A 22,591-nucleotide genomic window follows, 5' to 3' on the forward strand; every position below is an offset into this window, starting at 1 on the left:
TTTTAATGTCAATTTCGATTTATTAATGTTTTTAATTAAGGAAAAAGAAATAATTGGTTTAGTTTCCAGTGGCTCACATTTGGAAAATAAATTTAACCATTCTTCACAAATTTTCATTTCTGTTTCACGTAATGTACTGTACCTCCTATTTTTTATTACTTAATTCTACACAGATGAGTGGTTAAGTATTCACACCTAAATTTAATGGAAGCATGACTTTGTTTTCGTCTTTTGCTAATGTGTCTGCAGTGTCATTTCCTAATAAGTCAAGATGGGGTGGGTAATCCATTGGATGCAAACTTTCTTTTATAGGTTTTTTTGATATCTTGATCAGTTTTCTTAAAATCTGGAACTTTGTTTTTATAGGTAGACCAATGGCGAAATTGCAGACTGTACTGGTAAGATTATCTCTTTGCTTTGGGAGTTTTGGTTTTAGACTGAATTGTTAATTTAGTATTATTCATGAGGCACACACAGTTTAAAGGATGTTGTGGAATATTTAATTTAGATGCTGAAATGTTTATAATGAAATACTCTTACAATGCTTGAGTAATAAAGTAATACAGTTGAACTTCTTTATAGCATCATTGAAGAGACTAAAGAAATGATGTAGCAATGAACAAGTGTCTCTCTAAGAAAAGATATACTACTACAGTTAACAAAGTTAAAAATATATATACAATCACAATATTACGTATTTTGTACATTACTGTAATTTAATTTGTGATTTTATATAGGCCTACAGTAATACAATATCTTAAAATACTTTACGATGTTCTTGTTTTTCTTTATTATCTGGAAAAATAAAAAAACTGTACTGGATTGTTGAAAAAAGTAAAATACAGAGTAAAATATTATAAGGTACAGTAATTAAAATACATACAACAGTCACAATAATTAAGAAGTGGGTTGAAGAAATATGTTAATTGTTTGCTTTATTTTGCAAAATACTGCATCTGTAAATCATACTCAGTTCTTTCTTAACGAAACCAAATTCTTGGCACACATCACTTTTTTTATCACTCTCAATTTCTTTTAGTAATATTCACGTTATTTTCCACATTAAAAACTGTTTTTTTCAATTGCAACTTGCTACACTGAACTGCATATAACATCTGTTTGCAAACTAAATGTCTGAAGTTATAGTCTGAATTTATTCTCTGGGTTACAACAGTGGCGTATACTGGTTAAAGGGTTTGGGCTACCACTGACCCTATTATTACACAAAATATATTTTAAAATCCCTATAATAAAATTCCTTACATATTTATGTGAATTCCAGACGTCTTGATTGGGACGAAAATACGTTGATGACTTCGTCCTTGAAATTACAGTTGGGCCACTTGCAAACTTTCTGTAGAAATGACTTTTCAATGGATATTAGTGCCAAGCCGGATAAACGTTCTTGTGTATGAGTTGATCTACAGTAGGATTTTATTCTCTTCAACGCAGAAAATGTTCTTTCTACCGATGCTGATGTAGCTGGTATTGTCACAATTAATGTTGCCAATTTAAGGACTTTAGGAATAACTTGGTTCAGCTGGTTTTCATATATGGCAGATAATATTTCATGGATAGGTTTGTTCGAAAAATCAAAGACTTCTGCTGAATATATTACACTTAATTCATTTTTCAAACGTACTTGATCAAAGTGACTGTTATAGGACTGAAATAATTTGTTTAGTGCCTCATTCGGGAAGTTTTCTCTATAAGCAGAAAATTTTTGACAATCTAGAAGATGTGTGAACTGAAGCTTTCCATAATCAGAAAATCTGTCAGTAATTTCCATGTGCATACGATCTAGTATGCTGTAGTACAGCTGCCTGTATTTCAATTCATCATCTCCTTTTCTTCGCTTTAATGGTGGTTCCATTGTATTGTCTGAAGAATTTTCATTTTCCATATTACTCCATATGGATGGAAACCCACTACGTCTGAACTCGGATATAGTATTTTTTTTTTAACTTTGATACCTCTTGCAAGTAGTATGCTATGTCTAGACTTTTTGTCTGAAGAATATTGTAGAGCACATCTGCATGTGCGAACACTCTAGCATAGACTTCAAGAAGAAATATATTCTGAAACTGTGTGAAAAAATTCAAATATCCTTGAGCCTGCACATTTACAGCATCATCCCAGTTTTCTTCAGTCATATTACAAATGATATTTTTAAAGAAAGCAGTCCGTTTTTCTCTGTATTCCTTTACTGTATTTACAAGCCAAGATGTAAAATTCAATCTAGTTGGTGCTACTTTTGGGAGTTTCTTGTTCATAAATTCCTTGAGTTTTCTGATCTTTTAGGAGATGATGAGAAAAATGCAGCTAAACCCGACAGTGTTTTGAAAAAAATGCGGCATTCTGGAATGGATGAAGTAGTTTGTTGCAAAACTAAATTGAGAACATGGCTATAACAATGGACAAATAATGCTTGAGGATACTTTTCTTGAACTTTTGTTTTTAAGCCATTAATATTTCCCGCCATAACTGAAGCACCATCGTATATCTGTGCAATTAACTTATTGCCGACATTGTATTCTGCTATAACACCTTCCACATGCTGAAACAAAGCAGCAGCAGTTTTGTCTGAACTGACATTTGTGAATCCTATAAACCGTTCTTGAACATTGGCAATACTGTTGACATATCTTAAAACAGTGGACAATTGACTCTGATTAGAGCAGTAACTTGTTTCATCAACAACAATGGCCACAAAAGGTTTTATGTTCTTTATCATAACCCCACTTATAGCAAATATTAAGTCATTCGAATTGCGAGAGAAGTACCACGAAATACTGTTGAACTCTCAAGATGATTGGCCAGTAAATGGTCAAATTCACTTAAAGAACTTAAATATTCAATATAATTTCCTATATTGTCTGATTCTACACTCTCATTATGACCCCGAAAAGCCAATTCTTGTTTTCCTAGAAAGCAGACTGCGTTAATAAGATGCAGTAAAATCTCCCGATTTTTTTTTCACAAGAGCATTGTGTTGGTTGATGTGTAGAGCTTTTTGCTTATCTAGCTGTAAATCAATTCTTGTCTTCCCAAAGTTTGCAAAGTTCATACTACTACAAATATGAGCTTTTGATCTGTCGTATTCTAGGACTGCCGTTCGAAGGGAGTTCATATTAGAAAACCCCTCTTTTGACCACACATTAGTTTCGCGGCTAAATAACAAACATGGCCAGCAAAATAGTTTAGACAGTTTAGAAGTACCACACAACCAATTCCACTTATCATATGATGTTGAAGTGAAATGGCGTGTGTACTCTCGCTGTTTTTCTTTTACGTCCATGGACAAATTTAACTCAGGAGTTGGCCTTTCCATTTTCACAATTTCAACTTTCTCGTTGTTATGTACGACGGTTAAAAGGCACTTTTAATAAACCTTCTATTACACAGTCATTTTGAACACAAACCTCTCCAGAAACTTGTTCTGCCATATTTTTCACAATATCACTTAATTGGGAAATTAAAAACTTAATAATTCACAATTAATATAACCCTTAGACACTCGAACAAATCACAGAATTAAAATAATGCACTGCAAGAACACAATCACATTCAATTGCTAGCGTACTAAGTGTATTGCTGCTTCGCGCCTGCGAAGAAACCGATCACGAGAGCGGCAACTCGCCCGCCTACACTGCACGATGGAAACAGAGGGGAGTGGGGGGGACGGGCAGTTGTGCGACAGGACAGCTTGCGCGGAACGGTCACAGGCCACCTCACGTAGCAAGCGGTTTCTCCAGCGATGCCGCCTTGACAACTTGTTTCTTTTCGAGAGCAGAGAGCGCATATAAATCTAACAATTACTTTAATTTTAATTACTATGGTAAAACTGATAATACAAAATTATTACAGTATGTTATATTATAAACTTTTTCTTTTGTAATTTCCTTGGGCTACCGCCGGTAGCCCTGGTAGTCAGCAAAATACGCCCCTGGGTTACAATACGATACACAACTTGACATGCTGTTGTTTGTAAAGTGTTGCTGGCATGCCAGATGGAGTTAGGCCTATCCCAGACTTCACCTTATTTTCTCAGAATTTCAGTTGTTAGCCCCATAAACTTCTTTTGTCACAGTAACTGACTACTGTCACTAATGACATTACTGACTACCTGCAAATTCCTTTCAACAACAGTCCTTGTTTAATATATGTAGAACATGAATTTTTAAAGAAGTTTCACTTCTGGTAAATGTTGTTATAAAAGTAGCTTATTAAAAATGTCTCATTATAAAAATAATAAATTAAATATTGTTTACTACAGATAAAACCGAACTTATGACTATCAATGTACCTGAGGTGTTGTACTAACTGTGGTAGCTACAACAAAGTTCAACTGTACATGTATCAAAACCAACAAACACCTTTGTTGTCATCTTCCTGTCAGGGAAATTAGGTTGAGTGGTCTCTGTTCTGCTGTCATATCACCATTTTTAGGTCTTCCCAGTCTTCTTTCCCCTCTTTTTTTACTTTAAATATGTAAATTGATGGGCGGGAAGGGGAGAAAAAATAATTTTCCTTGAATAAAATTGTATTATTGTGGTATTCTACAAAAATGTTACCCTCACTCTAATATCACGTCTTATCTGATACATTATAGATTTATTTTTAATTATACCTTTCCTGGCAAGCAAGAGAATAATTGACATGCAGTCTCTACTACACCTACCCAAGAGTTTCTCAACCTTGACAAAGTAGTAGGGTTTACATGATCCATAATGGCAAAATTATGCAAATCAGACAGGATTCATAGTGATAGGCGAAAGAAAGAAGCAATTCACACAAACCTTATGTCAAGGTGGTAAGCAATTCATGCTGAAGGGGTTCATGGTACATAGAAGATATGTCAATGAGAGAGCTTTTGGAATACTGGGTGATCTTCCAAAGTATTTAGCCGTATCTGAGTATGTGGGGTGATATTTGAGTTGGTCATACTATTACTAATTATTCATAGAAAAATCAGGGATCCCACTAAAAAGAAACAATAACAAGATAAATTTGAGAATTAACATGGTGTTGAGGACTCAGCACAATTTAGGAAAATAACAGTCAAGACAAGACTAAATCAAATAAGTGAAACTATACCACAGAGCAATGCAAAATTTAACTGATAGGTAAACAGGTTAATAGTTAATAGACGAAGACAAGAATGCAGCAATCGCATATCAAGAATGACAAATTGGAGTAGTTTTTAAAATAATGAAAAATAATATTATAACAATAGGAAAAATAAACTCAAAAACAGCCTAAAAAGATGGAAGAACTCATAAGGCTCTCAATAATAAGAGAGGTATACTTTTAGATACATTACAGTGAAGAAGAGCCTAATAATGACATTAAAGTTTGTAAAAAAATAATATAATAATAATAATAATAATAATAATAATAATAATAATAATAATAAATAAAAAAATAACAATTTTAGGATGTTTGATATTAAAGTGTGTACATGAAGCCATGTTTAGCCCTCAAATCTAATTCAACATAATCTAAACTAGTTTACAAGAACTTTACAAGGATTTGCAAATCACTACATTTCTTAACCAGTAAGCAGCTTACAATAATAATAAAAAGAAGAAAAAATCAAAACAGGCTATGATCTTGCCAGCGTAATTTATATTTTTTGCCTTTCCTTTAGTTTAATTTGATCACTTTCGAAGAAACATAAAATTTTCAAGGATCATCTTATTGAAAGTGGACTTCTCACACCTTTATTATTTTGTTTATGAATGCATTATGGAAAATCCATTACACAGTAAGATTATAAGCTCCCAATTTTAATAATGACTATGCAATGTAGCGTGATCTATTTATTGACCAAAAGTGAATACATTAATTTTAATATCTCTTAAAAACAATTTAATAACTGTGGATGTTACAGGAGACTGGGAATAATTTTTGTAGTTGTAATGATCAATATTTATAATCATAACAATCTTGTGAAGAAATGTTTCATAAATGAAAAATAGCACAGATAGATACCTTAAAGTGTTTAAACAATGAATAGTATGGCAAACACTTGATCGCTTACAGTGCTGGAGTGAAGTGGTCTACACTAGTGGTCCAAGTTCTTATTGCAGTACTCTCAGCTCAGTGGTAAAAGAGTCAATTTCTTCTTGTTGAGGTTGCAGTTTAAAAGTTTGGAGTGATTTCTATACTTCATTTACTAAAACTCTTTTACAGGTCTGTTGAATGATAAATAAAAGAGAAAAAGAACATTTCACTTATTCCTGATATGTGATTTTCATGCTAGGTTTGATTGAAATGTATTGAGTTACCTCAATTTTATTATCTTTTCAAAACTGTCTTTTAATCCTAAAATGTATATGGTTTATACTGCACTATTTTACAGGGCAATCTGTAACATGGTAAACAGTCAATAGTAAAATGTAGAATAACTCTTCTCGGGTTCTCAGCCAGGTGAGTTGGAGATTAGCGTCCAAGCTTTCGACGGCTAGCTCTGCCATCTTCTTCAGGGACGAAGTGATGTGGGACCACGTCTAGCCGGTATATATGCAAGAGTAGGGCTTCCCGCTGCGGGCCAATCAGGAGCTAGTTCCTAGTCCCGACCGCCAGGCGCATTCTGGTTGGTGGACACGTCAGCCAATCAGGAGCCACTTGCTGGTCCCGACTGTGTGCCGTGTGCTGGTGGTCTAAGCGTATTGATGGCAGGTTTCCATGCCGTACTCAGCTGTAGACCCCCGTCTCTGTTGAAATTATTGCCATCTAGCTGGATTTCGATGGCTTTCTTGATAACTAAGTCCCAGTAACCTGATGTCTTGTCCAAGATGGTGGTGGCGCTGAAATCTATCTTGTGGCCAGTTTCTAGGCTGTGTTGGGCTACTGCAGACTTATCAGGATAATATAGTCTTATGCTGCGTTGGTGTTCCTTGCAGCGTTCTGCAGACGGGACGAACTATTATGGAACGCTGCAAGGAACACCAACGCAGCATAAGACTATATTATCCTGATAAGTCTGCAGTAGCCCAACACAGCCTAGAAACTGGCCACAAGATAGATTTCAGCGCCACCACCATCTTGGACAAGACATCAGGTTACTGGGACTTAGTTATCAAGGAAGCCATCGAAATCCAGCTAGATGGCAATAATTTCAACAGAGACGGGGGTCTACAGCTGAGTACGGCATGGAAACCTGCCATCAATACGCTTAGACCACCAGCACACGGCACACAGTCGGGACCAGCAAGTGGCTCCTGATTGGCTGACGTGTCCACCAACCAGAATGCGCCTGGCGGTCGGGACTAGGAACTAGCTCCTGATTGGCCCGCAGCGGGAAGCCCTACTCTTGCATATATACCGGCTAGACGTGGTCCCACATCACTTCGTCCCTGAAGAAGATGGCGGAGCTAGCCGTCGAAAGCTTGGAAGCTAATCTCCAACTCACCTGGCTGAGAACCCGAGAAGAGTTATTCTACATCAAACGCCGGGAAAGCCTCAAGTCATACAATAGTAAAATGGTTTATTAAAATTGGCTATGTGAATTTTATTTGCAAGTGGATGGAAGTTACACTGGCAAGACTTTAGCACACAATACTCAATGATGCGGAAGTTCAAAGGTCTCACTCTTCTTATGGAAAGAGTCATAAATATGTACCCAGAATTTTGTCGCCTATGTCTCCCTTTCGATTTCTTCCTTTTCTTCAGAGTATTTATAAAACTGTCAACAGTATCACTTGAACTTGGAAGCTCTCCGCTGATGTGGTAGCACAAATGTTAATAACAAAATTGTATAACGAAGTTAGTAAAGTTAAAGTACAAATTATTATGTTATCAATTAAGATAATTTACAATAAAATTATGAATATGGTATTTACAGGATGTCAAAATTAAAACATTAATAGCACACTGATTGCATATTACACAAATAAAATAATTCCAACTATTAAAAAAAAATAAATATCACGAAGATGACACATACTTTCTCATCCTGTTTTACACATTCCGCAACAATTCAATTTGCTAATCATGTGAACTGACTGTTTGAGGAACTGAAACAGCAGCATAGAACATCAAATTGGAGACAGTTTATCGACTCTTCCCAGTGAAGTTCGAAAATAGTTTTTGAATAATGGAAATTTAAAGCCTTCTGTAACCAATAACCATTCTGTTTATTTAAAAGAAAGCTATGGAAACATGAACACAGTACTAGGTAGAAGCTATTCAATTCAATACAGTCTCCACTAGTGAAACATCTGATATATAAAATGTCATTGGTTTGTTGATGAGTATGCAAGGGGGCTTTACAAAACTGTGCTGCTTCCTGTGCCTATGAGACAGTATAAATACAGAACATCATGTCAGACGTGCTTGAACACCAAGAATCACTTATAATCCAGGACAGGACAATGTCCAACACATCCTACTGATTTACTTAAAAAAGATGCTGTTTCTACCCTTACATATGAAACTTGGATTGGTGAAATGCTTTAGATTTTTGTCAACAAACCTTGGTGATGTTAGTGACTAGGTGGTAGAATTCGCCAATACAATAAGTGATGGAAGAACATTTCTGGAGCTTCTAGAACAAATTCACGACGACATATTGTTGCTGGATGTCGACTCAGAAAGAATTCACAAAAAACAATCACATGCTAAACACTTGTAGCTTTATGTACCTTGTTGTCAGTTACAAATATTGTTATATGTTCAGTAACATAATTAATATTTATAATATGTGTGTCAGGTCCTCTTTCATAAGAAATCAGTATGAATTTACGTTAATAAGTGCACTTAAAATTTGCATTTAGCCTATAATAGTCAATTTTGTTAGTTCAAATTTAAAATCTGTCTGTGACAGAAAAAAATTGAAAGCATTTCCGTAATCATCATGAAAAAATGATCTAGAAAAATCTAGTTTCATCTTTGGGGATTAAAATTTGGTTCATATTGTAGACCTATGCTCCTTATGAAGCAATCAACCCTAACAGTGAGGACAAGAATTTTGAAGAAAAGTTCCAGAGTTGTTTTTGAGTAAATCATTGTCTCCCCCCCCCCCCCAAATAAAATCCATTAATTTTTAGTAATGTGGTTGCATTTCATGGGTATATCAATTCCATTTGAAATGACTCCTAGTCTCTCAGTGTATATGAATAAATCCATCACACAGTTTAGATAGACAGCATGCCAAAAACGATTTCTTCGATATCAGGGGTGCTGAAAACGTGATTTTCCATAAAAATATCCAAATCGACTTTTCGAAACACCACAATACTTTTTCTTTATACTTCGTATAATGAGGCAGTAAAAAATTACAACTAGATTTAAATTCTAACGAAAGTAATATAAAATAATTACTTACTTGTAATTTTCAATCTCTTCTTGAAGAGATTTAATTCGTTCATATGTGGATGTTGCATCCCCTTCTTTCTGTAGACACATAGCCTCATGTAGACCAAGTTCTCTGCAAATTAAATATACCTTAGCACTGAATGTATTATGTAAGTACAAATATGTAAATAGTGACCTCTCTTAATTCAGTCCACAAAAATAAACAAAATTGCAAGCACTCACTTTTGAAGTTGAGTTTCCTTATCTTTGAAGTAATCTGACAGAACTCCAAGTCTCGTTTGAGCGTCAATCTTTTCTTTCTCAGCTTTCTCGTAACTTTCTCGTAATTTATTAACTTGCTCAGTAATTACATTGACATGATCTGAAAATTAGTCGTGGTTATATTTGGTATTTGTCATATTTCATAAAACACATCTTGTTTCACAAACACATGAATAAATAAAAAATTTCGCAATACAATATTATGTTAAAAACATATTAACAAATAAGACACCAAAAAGACTTTCTAAGATATTATTATACACACAGTTACAAAAGTTTCTCTGCAGTGAACTGTAAGTGATGTGATTATTCACATCTCAAGACCATTTAGGCAGATCTCAACAAAGGAGTGACAGACCAAGTGAGAAAGAATTCAGTAAGAAGAATTTCTTTTCTTCTTCTTAAGCACGTTGACAATAGGGGAATTAGTTTAGTAGTTTGTTCCCCGAAATGGCAGTAAATATTTCCAAACAGTAAAACAATATTTTCGTGAAAAGTATCTCAACTTAGTTCTACCAAATTGTGATATTGCTGGAACTTAACAAATTTCGTGAAACAGATTCCTTGCAAGATACTGCAAAATGTGAAGACACCTTGTTTTAACGGAAGATAAACTATTATACATTCTGGACACAGTACTCCAAAGTCCATTCAAATCTATAAGAAATATGGCACAACAGACTAATGTATCCATATTTGTAGTGCACATGATAAAAAGGACATAACTTGGTTTTTGCACAAAGAAAGAGTGTCATGCATGACTCGAAATTTGCAGACCACATGTGAATGATTTTAAAAACATATTATCATTATGGAGTTAAGAATTGAACAAAAGCTTTTCACGGGTGAAGCTTGATTTTATCTTCTTGACTATGTAACTTCTGAAAAAAAATCCGAGTTAAAATCCAGAAAGAAGTGTAAATATGAACTATAATACTGCTAATAAGAATTAGTGGAATAATTTTTTACCAGTACAATTAATTCATAACTCTACACAAGTGAGATAGGCTAGCATTTTCTTTTTTTGTGCAAAACGAAAGCACATCCTTTCTACAGGACAATGCCATATTCCACATTCAGCAGTTAATGCAATTGTTGGAAGACTTTTTGAAGAAAGAATAATTTCACAGGGACTTTAAACTCCACAATTTCCAGATCTGACACACACTAACTACTTCTTTCGAGGTGCTGCCAAGCTATTTCTTTGCCAATAAAAACCAAAAGCAATTGAGAATCTAAGAAAAGGCAAGATCAAACTTTACAAATCCGTCCAGTGAAGTTTTAAATAAAGTGTTCCAGAATAAATGAAAACATGTTGAACCTAGCTTCAGTCTCGTGGTAAACATTTTCAATATATTCTATGGATAGTTTATAATAAGTGCAACAATAAACTTATTTATTTTTAAAAATTTCATTATTTCCACAATGACCCATTTAGGGTTGTAAACAAGACTTTGAATGAAGATTTCCCAAAGTCGACTTTCGTAGTAAAGTTAAACTCTGTTAAGAGTCCTATTCACAGACAATATTTCTGAGACTTTGACTTTGGTAAGTCGAGAATTGACGATCTTGTTCTAATGTTGACAATCACAATCACTGCCTTCTAAACGAATTAAATTAATAGATAGTTGAAATAGAGTAGGCATTGCCACAATCAAAGCCATCTTTTGAGTCACAAATACTGCCTGCTGGATCACATCTTACGCTGTGTAACTGCCTGTTCATTCCTCTTTCTTAGCATTGAGTTTTGCGTGGAGTATTATTGTCCAGTTTCAATGCTAGAGTGCAGCAAGTAACTGCCGTTGGTTTGACTATGCTAAGTATGCAGAGTGAATAATAATTTTTCAAATCTTAGAAGTAAGTACAGTGTATGTAAGTAGTCTAATTGTTTATTAATTATGTGGTTTTTCTTTAAAATATATTGGAAGTAAGAAATACTCGAATTAAAATATGTTTAATTTAATGTTCTTTTTTAAACAAGATTTGTTTGTAGGATATATAAAACTTGGTTTCCTAAACATAACAATATTGATTATAATATAGGTTACAATGGTGTAAGTTTTTCCTATTAAAATCTAATTTTTTGTAATTTTAAGTGTAACTTATATCATCCATAGTATTACAGCAACATGAATTTGAAATGATCACAACATTATATCTCGTAAAACACATTGAATTATAACTTAATTTACCCCATACCTTTTGAAATGTCTGTTTGCAGTATTTTACTGAGCATTTCTTTTCTGGGGGAGGGGGGGGGGAATTTTTTTTAATAAGCGCAAAATTTATCACACTTCGAACGGGCCTTTTTATATATCGGGAAGTTACGTTCTGGCAATACTGAACTTAATAAAGTAGTAGGCTTAGTGTTTGTATAACATTTCATGGATTGGAAGAAACTGCTATTTTACAAGCAGGAAGTTATGACCATACTGTCGTTAATTCGAACCATGATTTCCAATAATCTCTTAGCTCAGTTACAGAAAGCATATATTTCTAGTAAATATGTTTAAACTTGTTGAAATATTTTATATCAGTTTCAAACATTATTTTTATTACGTTAATTGATTTTAATAATGATTTAGTAAATGCCTAAAGCAAGCATAGGACTACTTGTAATATTGTATTTACATGACACAAATCCGTCAATTAGAACTTGTGTTTGGATGTAGTATCGCTTAGAAAAAAAATAAAGTTTTAAGTTCAGTATTAATATTATTACTAGGGCAAGGCAATTAATGATTTTGCATCTTTTTCTTATGAAAGTTTAAACACTGCTAGCATATATGGAAATGTATGACATTAAAAACTGGGTTAAATAAAAGCAATTCGTTAGGGCATTTTTTTGCATTTTCTTAAGTTTTTTACGGATATGTCATTTTTTAGCAATTTTTAGGTCATTTTGAGCATTTTTTACACTTTTCAGGAAGTCTGTGACATTATTTGTATTTGATTTGAGATTTTTATTATAATTCAGTATTTTCCTTGTCAGTACAATATCTTGGAATTAAGTAGATGTTTGCTAGCTTCTACCCCTATTTTTCAAGGTATGTGTATAATGAACTTGCCCACTTCTAGGAATTTTATTCAAATTCTTAGAGCGTATACTAACTTGTACCCCTATTTTTCAAGGCATAATGAACTTGCCCACTTCTAGGAATTTACCCACACTCCCACAGAGATTCCTTTCTCCAGGTAAACTGGCATTGTTATGCTGTTAATTGAGGTGGTCAGTTGTTTCTAGTCGTCTGTGTGAACAAGTCAAGAGCAAAATGCCTAAAGTAAAGGAAAGTGCTAGTGTTAAATTAAAGGCATTTGTTTCAAAATATGGAGAAAATATTTTTTCAACGGACGGTCGTATTTTATTCTGCAAGATCTGCGATGTAAGAGTAGCTGCTGAAAAAAAGTTTACGATAGAACAACACATGTCACGGGAGAAACATAAACGTGGCCTGCAGAGACTTGAAAATAAATCCAGTGTAAACTTACAGCAAATGCTTCTGGGGGATACGTGTTCAACGTTTTCGCCATTTTGTGAGAAACTATGTGAAGCTTTTCTATCGGCTGATATTCCACTTCACAAACTGAATCATCCTAAGCTGCGAACTTTCTTAGAAGAGGAGACCGGAAAATTAATTCCAGATCCCAGAACATTGAGAAGAACATACATAGCTCGGTGCTATGATAAAACTTTGAAAAAAATAAGAGAAATGATTGGAGAAAGAAATGTATTCGTATCCATTGACGAGACAACAGACTCTATGGGCCGTTATGTAGCTAATGTTATTGTTGGAGTTTTAGAAGCACACAGCCCTGGAGAACAATTTCTACTACATTGTGAGCAGCTAGACAAAGTCAACTACTCAACGATCAGCTTTGTATTTGACCATGCATTGAGAATACTTTGGCCTGATGGGATTCGAAATTCCAGTGTCTTGCTTTTTATAACAGATGCAGCACCCTACATGATGAAAGCAGCTGCTTCTTTAAGTGCACTGTACCCAAAAATGGTACATGTGATGTGTTTAGCGCATGCATTACACCGGGTCGCAGAAGAAGTACGTGCAAATTTTCCTGAAGTGGATAAATTAATTGGATGCGTGAAGAAAGTATTCTTGAAAGCCCCCTCTCGAATTTCAGCATTCAAAACAGAAGCTCCAGAAATCCAATTGCCATTTTCACCTGTTTTGACTAGATGGGGAACATGGCTCCAAGTTTGCAGTTATTATTGCAAGAATTTCGATGTTGTGAAGAAAGTGGTTGATTCTTTTGACAATGGTGAGTCAGTGTCAATAAAAAAGGCGCAAGAACTGTTAGCTGATAAAGAAATTGCTGGTAAACTTTCTTACATAAATACTAATTTTGGATTCCTTCCTGATGTCATAACTGCACTGGAAAAATCCCAAGTGACATTAGTGGAACAGCTACAAATAGTGGATAAAGTGGTGAATGATTTGAGCCGTGCATGTGGTAAAGTGGGTGATGCAGTGTCAATGAAAATGAAAAACTGTCTAAGCAAGAACAGGGGGTACACAACATTGTGTTCAATTGGCAGAGCTTTGAATGGTGAAAATTTTTCTTTTCCTGACTGTGAGTTAAATCCAGGAGATATTGCTTGCTTTCAGTTTGCTCCAATTGTTTCCGTTGAAGTAGAGAGAAGCTTTTCCATTTATAAGTCGGTACTAGCAGACAATAGACAATCATTTTTGTTTGAAAATCTCCGCCAAGTTTTGATTGTTAACTGCAATTCAAAATTGTTGTAAAAGTGCACTTGAAATGAATTTTCTGCAATACAAGGTACTGTAACATGTATTTTTTTTTAATGTTATGCAGTTCAGTAATCAAGTGAGTACTTAACGTAATTAAAAGTATTTTCATTGGCAATGCTTTACTTTTTATTGGTCATTTTTTTGTTTTTTTAGGTCATTTTTTTGTATTTTTAGGTCATAAACGCATTTTTTATTTTGAATTTTTTTACCAATTTATAGGTCATTAAATGCCTTGCCCTAATTATTACATATTAAGCACTGCGCGAAGGATCCAGACACCCTGGGCCATCGTTTCTCTAAGCCCTTGTCTCTTCTGGTACTTAAGAAGTCGTAACAATAGTTATTTTAGGGTACTTTGCATATATTAATAATGTTAATAGCGGTGGGTATTACCTGCCACCTAGCAGCAAAGTAATTTTTTTTTCATTACTCGCACATAAATGCTGATTGAGCAGGTAGTGTAAGCAGCCATAACATGCGATCCAGCAGGTAGTGGTCACAAATCAATGAAACAATTGAACATTGGTACATGTTAAGCGATTGTTAAATGTTCTTGCAGCTTTACATAATTCTTCAAGGCCTTAGTGTGAAACTAACATAAGTAAACAAATTGACATTTTTAGGTTTTTACACCAATTAATAATAATTTGTTCTTCTACTTGGTCACAAAAATCGTAACTCAGTTCCGAACAGTCTTGTATATAACACAATTCGTAACTACAAAACATGATGGTATATAGTTCATCTGAAATAGTATTGCCTGTTAAGGATTTTCTTGTGAATAAAACATTGATTGTAGTTATGTTAGTTTCACATGAAGCCCTCAAATTGTTTCATTCTGAAGATATGGAAGATAAGAAGATGCCACCAATGACAGACTATGAAAGAGACATTTCCTGCTGACAGTTGGCAGAGTTACTCCCTGCATGTCTTAGAAACTACTTGAAAATTATCTGAAATCAATATGCAGAAAACATTATTATGACAACTGCAAGGATTATAAATTAACTGCATATCTAACTGTATAATCTATCAATTCTTACCTGTAGCATAAGAATGCAATGAAATAAGTTGTATTATTGTGGAACAGATAATCCTATGATTATTATTCATCAATAAAAGTTGAAAAATGACGAGGCCATCTAATACTGTCTATTTATCAAATCTGTACCTTGATTTGAATTTATAATCCATAATAATATGTTAAGGAATATGAGCAGCTTTAATAATCTCCTAGATTCCTCAATATTCTCAGCAAATTCAACAATTTTCCAAATATCAGTAATTTTCCTTAAGTCCATAAACAAAAGTCAAAGTCAAAGTCTAGATTTTCGGTAACTTCAAAGAAAAGTCACGATTGAAGTTTACTTTCGTTAAAGTGTGAACTGTGAATAGGAAAATGGTAACTTTGTACTTTTCAAAGTCAACTTTAGTACAAAGTCTTGTCTAGTCTTCCAGTGCCCAAACTAGAAGATGAGGTGCCAACCTAATGTCTTATTTAGCCTTTCTACTTGTTGTGGAGTGACTTTCCTAACACTCTATGCAACAGATTATTGTTAATCATAATTCACTCAATTAAAATATTTCAAACCTTCCAGTAATCGTCTTGCATCTTCTTCACCCTGAAGCTTTTCTGCTAGTGCATCTCGTTCAATAGCCATGAGTTTCAATTCTGCTTTCGTATGACCCACATCAAGCAATGCTTGAAGCTTGTCTTCTCCACCTTCTTCATCAGCATTTCTCAATTGTTTCAAACAGTCTTGCAATACTGCAACTTCACTTTCCTTGGTGACTAGATTATCATTTTGCTCATTAAACTTTTCTTGCAAGGAATTAATTTCTTTCCTAAGCTGTTCTATTTCTAAATTCTTGCTCTCCTGTACCTACACAAGGATAATAAATTTAGGTGAAAGTAGACAGTAACACATAAACTGATAGCAACCATTGATCAGAAAATACAAAACACTTTAACTCCAGTAAAGTCACATTCATCATTTGTACAAACCTGTTCTAGACTAGTCTGCAATGATTTATTTTTCTCTAAAAGCTCTTCTTCCATTTCCAATTTCTGAGATAGAACATCATTCAGATTTTCATTAACCTATATAAAAATTCAAGAATTATTATGAATGGAAATTCACTTGATTAAGATAGTGGCTGAAACATTAACATCTCAATAGTTTCTCAATATATCTTTATAATCTTGCACATTCATTTTACATATTTACTTATTGGTCTAATTGACCATAATCACCATTATATTAAGATACACAGTATTTATATTAGATATCTGCAAGCTAATAATATTTATTGTGTGTTTTATTTACATAATTATAGCTAATTTCACCAACTACATAACCAAGACATGTTCAGGAATGTAAAATGTTTAATAAATGTCAAGGAGCATATTTTCATTTAATCAATGTTCATAATCTAAGAAATTCGTCAAATTGATGGAAAATTTGAGGGGACTTTTAACCTGTTAAACTGATATCACCTCATCTCCCTAATTGCAAAACTTTTGACTTGTTTCACATCTTGAAGCTTGAATGCTAATGTGAAATCTATGGAATATAATAAATTAAATTTAAAAAAATAATAAATTAAATTTAAAAAATAATAAATTGCCAAATAAGTACTGAAGTATCTTCTTCACTTCCAAGTACTGAAATATCTCCTTCACTTTCAAACAGTTCTCATATTTGAATAATTTCAAGGGAAAAAATGTTCTGAGGTCAGGTATTGATTCCGGGACTTTTGACTTACAGCATCAATGCTCTACTGACTAAGCTACCTAGGAACTACACCTGACACCATCTCAATTTTTCCCTTTATATTCACATATCTCAAGTAGGCTGAGCGTCTTGTCAGCACACTTGGGGTGTATGGATATACTTACCTCTGGCTTTTAAGGAACCCGGAGGTTCACTGTCGCCCCCACATAAGCCCGCCATCTGTCCCTATTCTGAGCAAAATTAATCCAGTCTCTACTATCATATCCCATCTCACTCAAATCCATTTTAATATTATCCTTCCATCTACGCGTCAGCCTCCCCAAAGGTCTTATTCTCTTCAACCTCCCAACTAACACCCCATATGCATTTCTGGATTTGCCCATACGTGCTACATGCCCATCACAAATGTCTGGATTTAAGGTGTGTGAATATAAAGGAAAAGCTTGAGATGGTGTCAGGTGTAGTTCCTGGGTAGTTCAGTCAGTATAGCATTGGTGTGCTAAGCCAAAGATCCTGAGATTGATACCCAGCCCCAGTACAATTTTTCCTTTGAAATTATTCAAGTCTGCTTCTACTTCACATGAAAGCCAGATTTGCATGGTTCTCATATTTGATGGATAATGAAAAACTTGCAACATGATATAAAAATAATTCCTGTTAAAAATTCTTAATCAAACTGTACAAAAATCATGTCTTAGCTTATAGAAATGGGCAACCTCCACCTCACAGCAGTTGCTTTTCATTTTTAATATTTTGCATGAGATTTTTTTTTTTTTTCCCCCCCCCCACAGAAGTCTTTCAATTTCATGTTTTTTCCCAACTCCCCTCTCATCAGTGCCTTTATTATAACTTGTGCATTTATCTTCTCAATTTCCCCATTTTTGTACTCTAACTTCCTTCTCCTCTATTTTTAGTCAGCGAAAGTGTTTTTGACTGCCATGAGACATTACAAATCTAATGGCCAGTTTTTCCAAGTAATGTTTAATTTGGCTTAACAAATGTTAAATTAACAGCTGGTTTATTTTTAACGTTTTGTTAAGATGATTTCCATTTTTCCAACACAATTTTGTTTAAAATAACCAACACTTAACTTTAACTGTCGTTAATACTATTCTAACTACTCAACAGCAGTTGGTAATGATTTTGCATATGCAAGACAACTTCTCATTGGCTGATATTATTATTTAAATTCTGTACTGTATAAAATCGTAACCTGTTACAGTAGCCATGATTCATACAGTACAGAGAGTTGATAAATGAAAGTTGCATTGACTACTATTGAATAATAATAATTATTATAAGTATGCTTATATTTTATAATGCTAAATATGAATTTCTGTTTAGAAAAATCTCAGCATTATGACCACTAGGTGACAATAATTACACGAATGTGTAGTCAACTGTACACAAAACCCCGAAGAGAATTCCGTATCATATAAAATTCTCTAATTCAGGTCCATGTATAAATTATATGTAATTTCGTCCTAAAGAAGCAATTGCTGCTGAAACATTTTATTATTTACTCACTGCGTATTTTGAAGCACTATTGACATCGGCTATAGTTGAAGAGCCAGTAACATAGAATCTAGAGTTAATAGTAGCTGGTGAATTGGAACAAGTGGCCTATTTCTGTTTGTAGGATATTCAAATCTGACTTCAATTTCTTGCCACGTTGAGATCGCACATTTCCTCAATATTAAATGGGTAATAGCTCAGCACCGAAATAAGCGTCAGTATGATAATCAGTTGACTTATAAAGATTATCTTCCCTATATTAATATTCCAAAATATCTTTTAAATTATATATTACCAGTCTTATGGCCGGTTTCACAAAGCTTCATTAAGGTTTTAATGATTCATTAATGTATTTACTGGTTCATTAAATCATTTTTATATCTCACAAAGCATCTTTAGCCTCACGAACCAGTAAAACTATCATTAAATTTAGTGATAGAAATTTCCTTCTTTAAATTTTTAATTATTCATTAGTTGCAATATAAAATGGCGGAACGTTTCAATGCAGAATTGTTATATCTGGAACTGCTCAAAAATTAAGAGTCAAATGGAGATAATGTTAACCATTTAAAAACCGATCATTTTGAAAATTTGAATGACACAAAAATTCACAAAAGATACCGCGTCACGAAGATCGTGGTACCAGTACTCAAAATTTTAGAAGAAACTGATCATATGTTAGAATATCATAAAAACAGCTGAGACAAAGCTGAAACTAGTCAACTAGGTAACATACAACTGAGTTTTATTTTAAGACATGAAAGTGATTATTATAACTACATACCGGTACCTAAGAAATATTAGTAAATTAATACATAATGTGCATTTGAAACATAACAAACTTAATTGATATATTAACTTTCATTTATTAGAATTATATTATAGCTAGCGATAAGATATGTTTGCACTGGCTTTAAAACAGAAGCGAAAGAGCTGGATTCTTGGAATTTATAATCGTTTTCTTTCCGATGGAAATTTAATTTTCCAGCAGGATAATCACCCCGCGCACACTGCCATAAACGTTCAAAGACGGTTCACGGAAAAGCATGAAAAAAAAGAGGAGGATTGACAAATATCGAGACATCCCACCTCAAAATCCAGATCAGGTCTGGGATCAAGTTCTGGCTACCTGGGAAGATTTCGCTAAGGACCAGAACTGTTTCCGCGATCTGGTGGACTCAATGCCCCGAAAATGCAAGGCAGTGATAGACGCCGTTGGCATGTGGACAATGTATTAGATCCATATGTGTATTTCTTTTATTTTTCTTTAATTTGTTTGTTTATCTTAGTTTTATTTCGGGAAGAAAATTGATCTCCCAAGAGTTTTTTAAATTCTCCTAGTGGAGCCAGAGTTGCGAAATAATTCGTTCTACTACACAAAATTAAAAAAATGAAGAAAGGTAACATGTATAAAAATTAGTTACTTTAATAAAAAAAATGTTCGCACCGGGAATCGAACACGGGCCCCTGGATTGGCAAGCCAACTCGCTACTGACTGCTCCACCGGAGAGTCATGACGCAACGAGTGCGACGAGGGACATATAGCTGCTGGGCTTGAAGTCTACGGAGACAGCGCACATAATATAAACGTATTCGTGTAAATATTTTAATGTTCAGTACTAGTTAATGTTTCATTTGGACTGATTTACTGAAGCTTGGTGAAACCGGCCCTTACTCTAAACATTCCTCAAAGAGAAACATAACATGTTATTTTCACAACTTTTGTCTGAACAGCTGTGGTGTTATCCGCCATGTTTAACTGTGTGTTAAATGAGTTAACGGCCTGAAATCCTACATTTAAAGTTAACAAACGGTTAAGAACCTGTTAAGCCAAACTGGTGTTGAACAAATGGAAAAACTGTATTTAACAAACTGTTGAAGGTTTAACAGTCGTTAAGTGTTCTGACAATACTTGGGCAAACCGGCCATAACAGTTGTTAATTTGACGACTGTTAAAGTTCTTTTGAACATCAATGAATCCAGTTATTAAGTTTCAAATGTAATATTGCAAGAGAAAAATAGTAAATTCATGTGTAACACATTTACATACATTCTTCATACCCTCCTCTAAGGAGCTTATTTTCTCCTTTGCAGCAGTTAAATCAACTTCCAAAGCTTCATTCTGGAAAAAAAAAAATACACATAATAAGTATCTGAGCAGTTTCTTTTTATATTTTACAAATTAATACAGAATAAGAGTGCAGTTATTATTTCCATTCACAAACCCATTGAAAGTACTGCGATTTCTTTTAAGTAAATGTGTAATATAACATATCAATACTTTCACCATGGTTCACTTTGATGATGAAGAGATTGCAATGCTCACTATTAGAGCCAAAATTCACAGATTCGAACCCAAATGATGGCAATATGGTACTAAGGCAAATCAGAGTCCCTATCTCTAAAGGAAAGGGACCCTAACAAAATTGGTGGTCAGTTCTTTTCATAAAAAAATTTAACTCAGTAATATTATCCTTGCATAATCATCCTGTGAAAGGGTAATAAATTCTAACTTACAGATGTTTCATATTCGAAATAGAATCATAAGAGCCAGACTATTAAAGGTGTGGAACATTTAATTGATCATATCTGGAGTTAAAAAGTTATATTCTCTCTTTCAAATACTTGCAATTAAATATGAAGAATACAGGAATCACGATCACATAAAGCAAATTTTTCAGAACAGCAAATAGAAAGTTCGACCCCGATTGTTCTTCCATACAATGTTAAAATTTAAATGCTAATTGTTTATGCTCAGTAACATTTAACATGATTACGCACTCACATATTAGTTAGGCCTACCTATTGGTAGTAATAAATCGTTTTCCCACTTTTGGTGCACCCTGATTTTTTTCCCTGGTACCATTCACATGTACACTTTTTTGTTAAGTAACAACATTATTCTCAAAAAGCTAGAACCACAGTTTCACAATTTTCCATCTAGATTTGTCTATAAGCTTATAACATAAGAAAGGTTCTGCTATATTTATTAACTGTTTGACAAAATTATGTCCAACAATTAAACCAAAGAAAATATTTTTCTATCAGTAAGAAAAGGTTAATTTTAAGAAGTGCTATTGGTGTTCTTAGTTAGGGCCTGTACTACGACTCTCGGATAAAGTTCTAGTTTAAACTTATCCGGCAGATGGCATATTTATCCGGAAGTTGGGTTGTAATTGCGTACTACGACTTTTGGTTATGTGCAATCTGGAGGCTAAACTTCCAGATTAGCAATCCGGAAGGCAGAGTGGCAGATAGGCGTATTCCGGAGGTTGGAACTCGGTGTTGAAATCAAGATGGCTGCACGTCGTACAGCTGGTGATTTGAAAGATCAATTTAATTTTGATACTGATTCTGATGATAAGTTCTGGAGCAGATGCTTCGTTATATCAGAACAGCAAAACGAATTAGGCTGCGTCCAAATAATTTTGAAGAGTGGGATGACGAGAAATTTTTTAGACAGTTTCGAATAATGAAACCTACTACATGAAATCAATTATCAACTGAAACAAGACACAGATCGTAAGTACACAGTTAATAATAAGCTACACTATTTCTTTAGGTATTACATTAATATTTTGTATATAAAGCACTATAATAATTATTTTGAAGTACAGTAACCTGTAATAGGCGTACAGTAGAAGTGAGGTTAGAATGTTGCTTCATGCAGGTGTTCTGTTGTCCTTACAAGGTATTAAGGTGATTGATATAATAATATAGGGCAACCTACAATAAGTTTCAAAATACTTTTATATAAAAAAATAATAATAACCGTACATAATATATCAAAATCCTTTATATGGTAAACTATCATTTCTTCACAATTGCGTTACCACCTTAAGATACAAATGTATTCACATATTTGGCTTCTAGTCAAGTCATATGTACTGTAAACGAAAGAAAAATTGAGTGCCGACACCAATTTCCCAAATAAAGGTGGAAAGTTGCTGTGAAAGTGGAGTCCGGTGGAGAGGTACGGGTAGGCAGGAT

General features: G+C 34.0%; 1 protein-coding gene across 3 annotated transcripts in view; it reads right to left on the reverse strand.

Annotated features, from left to right (window-relative positions):
* Nucleotides 1–22,591, reverse strand: part of LOC138715348 (transport and Golgi organization protein 1-like) — a 134,602-nt gene that overhangs the window by 43,229 nt on the left and 68,782 nt on the right. For all 3 annotated transcript variants that reach the window (XM_069848171.1, XM_069848170.1, XM_069848169.1), the window contains exons 8-12: nucleotides 20,652–20,723; nucleotides 16,357–16,452; nucleotides 15,943–16,234; nucleotides 9,544–9,682; nucleotides 9,332–9,433 (exon numbers count right to left, since the gene is read on the reverse strand). In XM_069848171.1, coding sequence (XP_069704272.1) covers nucleotides 9,332–9,433; nucleotides 9,544–9,682; nucleotides 15,943–16,234; nucleotides 16,357–16,452; nucleotides 20,652–20,723 — 701 coding nt within the window. The remainder of the gene's footprint in view (nucleotides 1–9,331; nucleotides 9,434–9,543; nucleotides 9,683–15,942; nucleotides 16,235–16,356; nucleotides 16,453–20,651; nucleotides 20,724–22,591) is intronic.

The sequence above is a fragment of the Periplaneta americana genome, chromosome 15 (assembly GCF_040183065.1).
Source record: "Periplaneta americana isolate PAMFEO1 chromosome 15, P.americana_PAMFEO1_priV1, whole genome shotgun sequence".
Lineage (NCBI taxonomy): Eukaryota > Metazoa > Arthropoda > Insecta > Blattodea > Blattidae > Periplaneta > Periplaneta americana.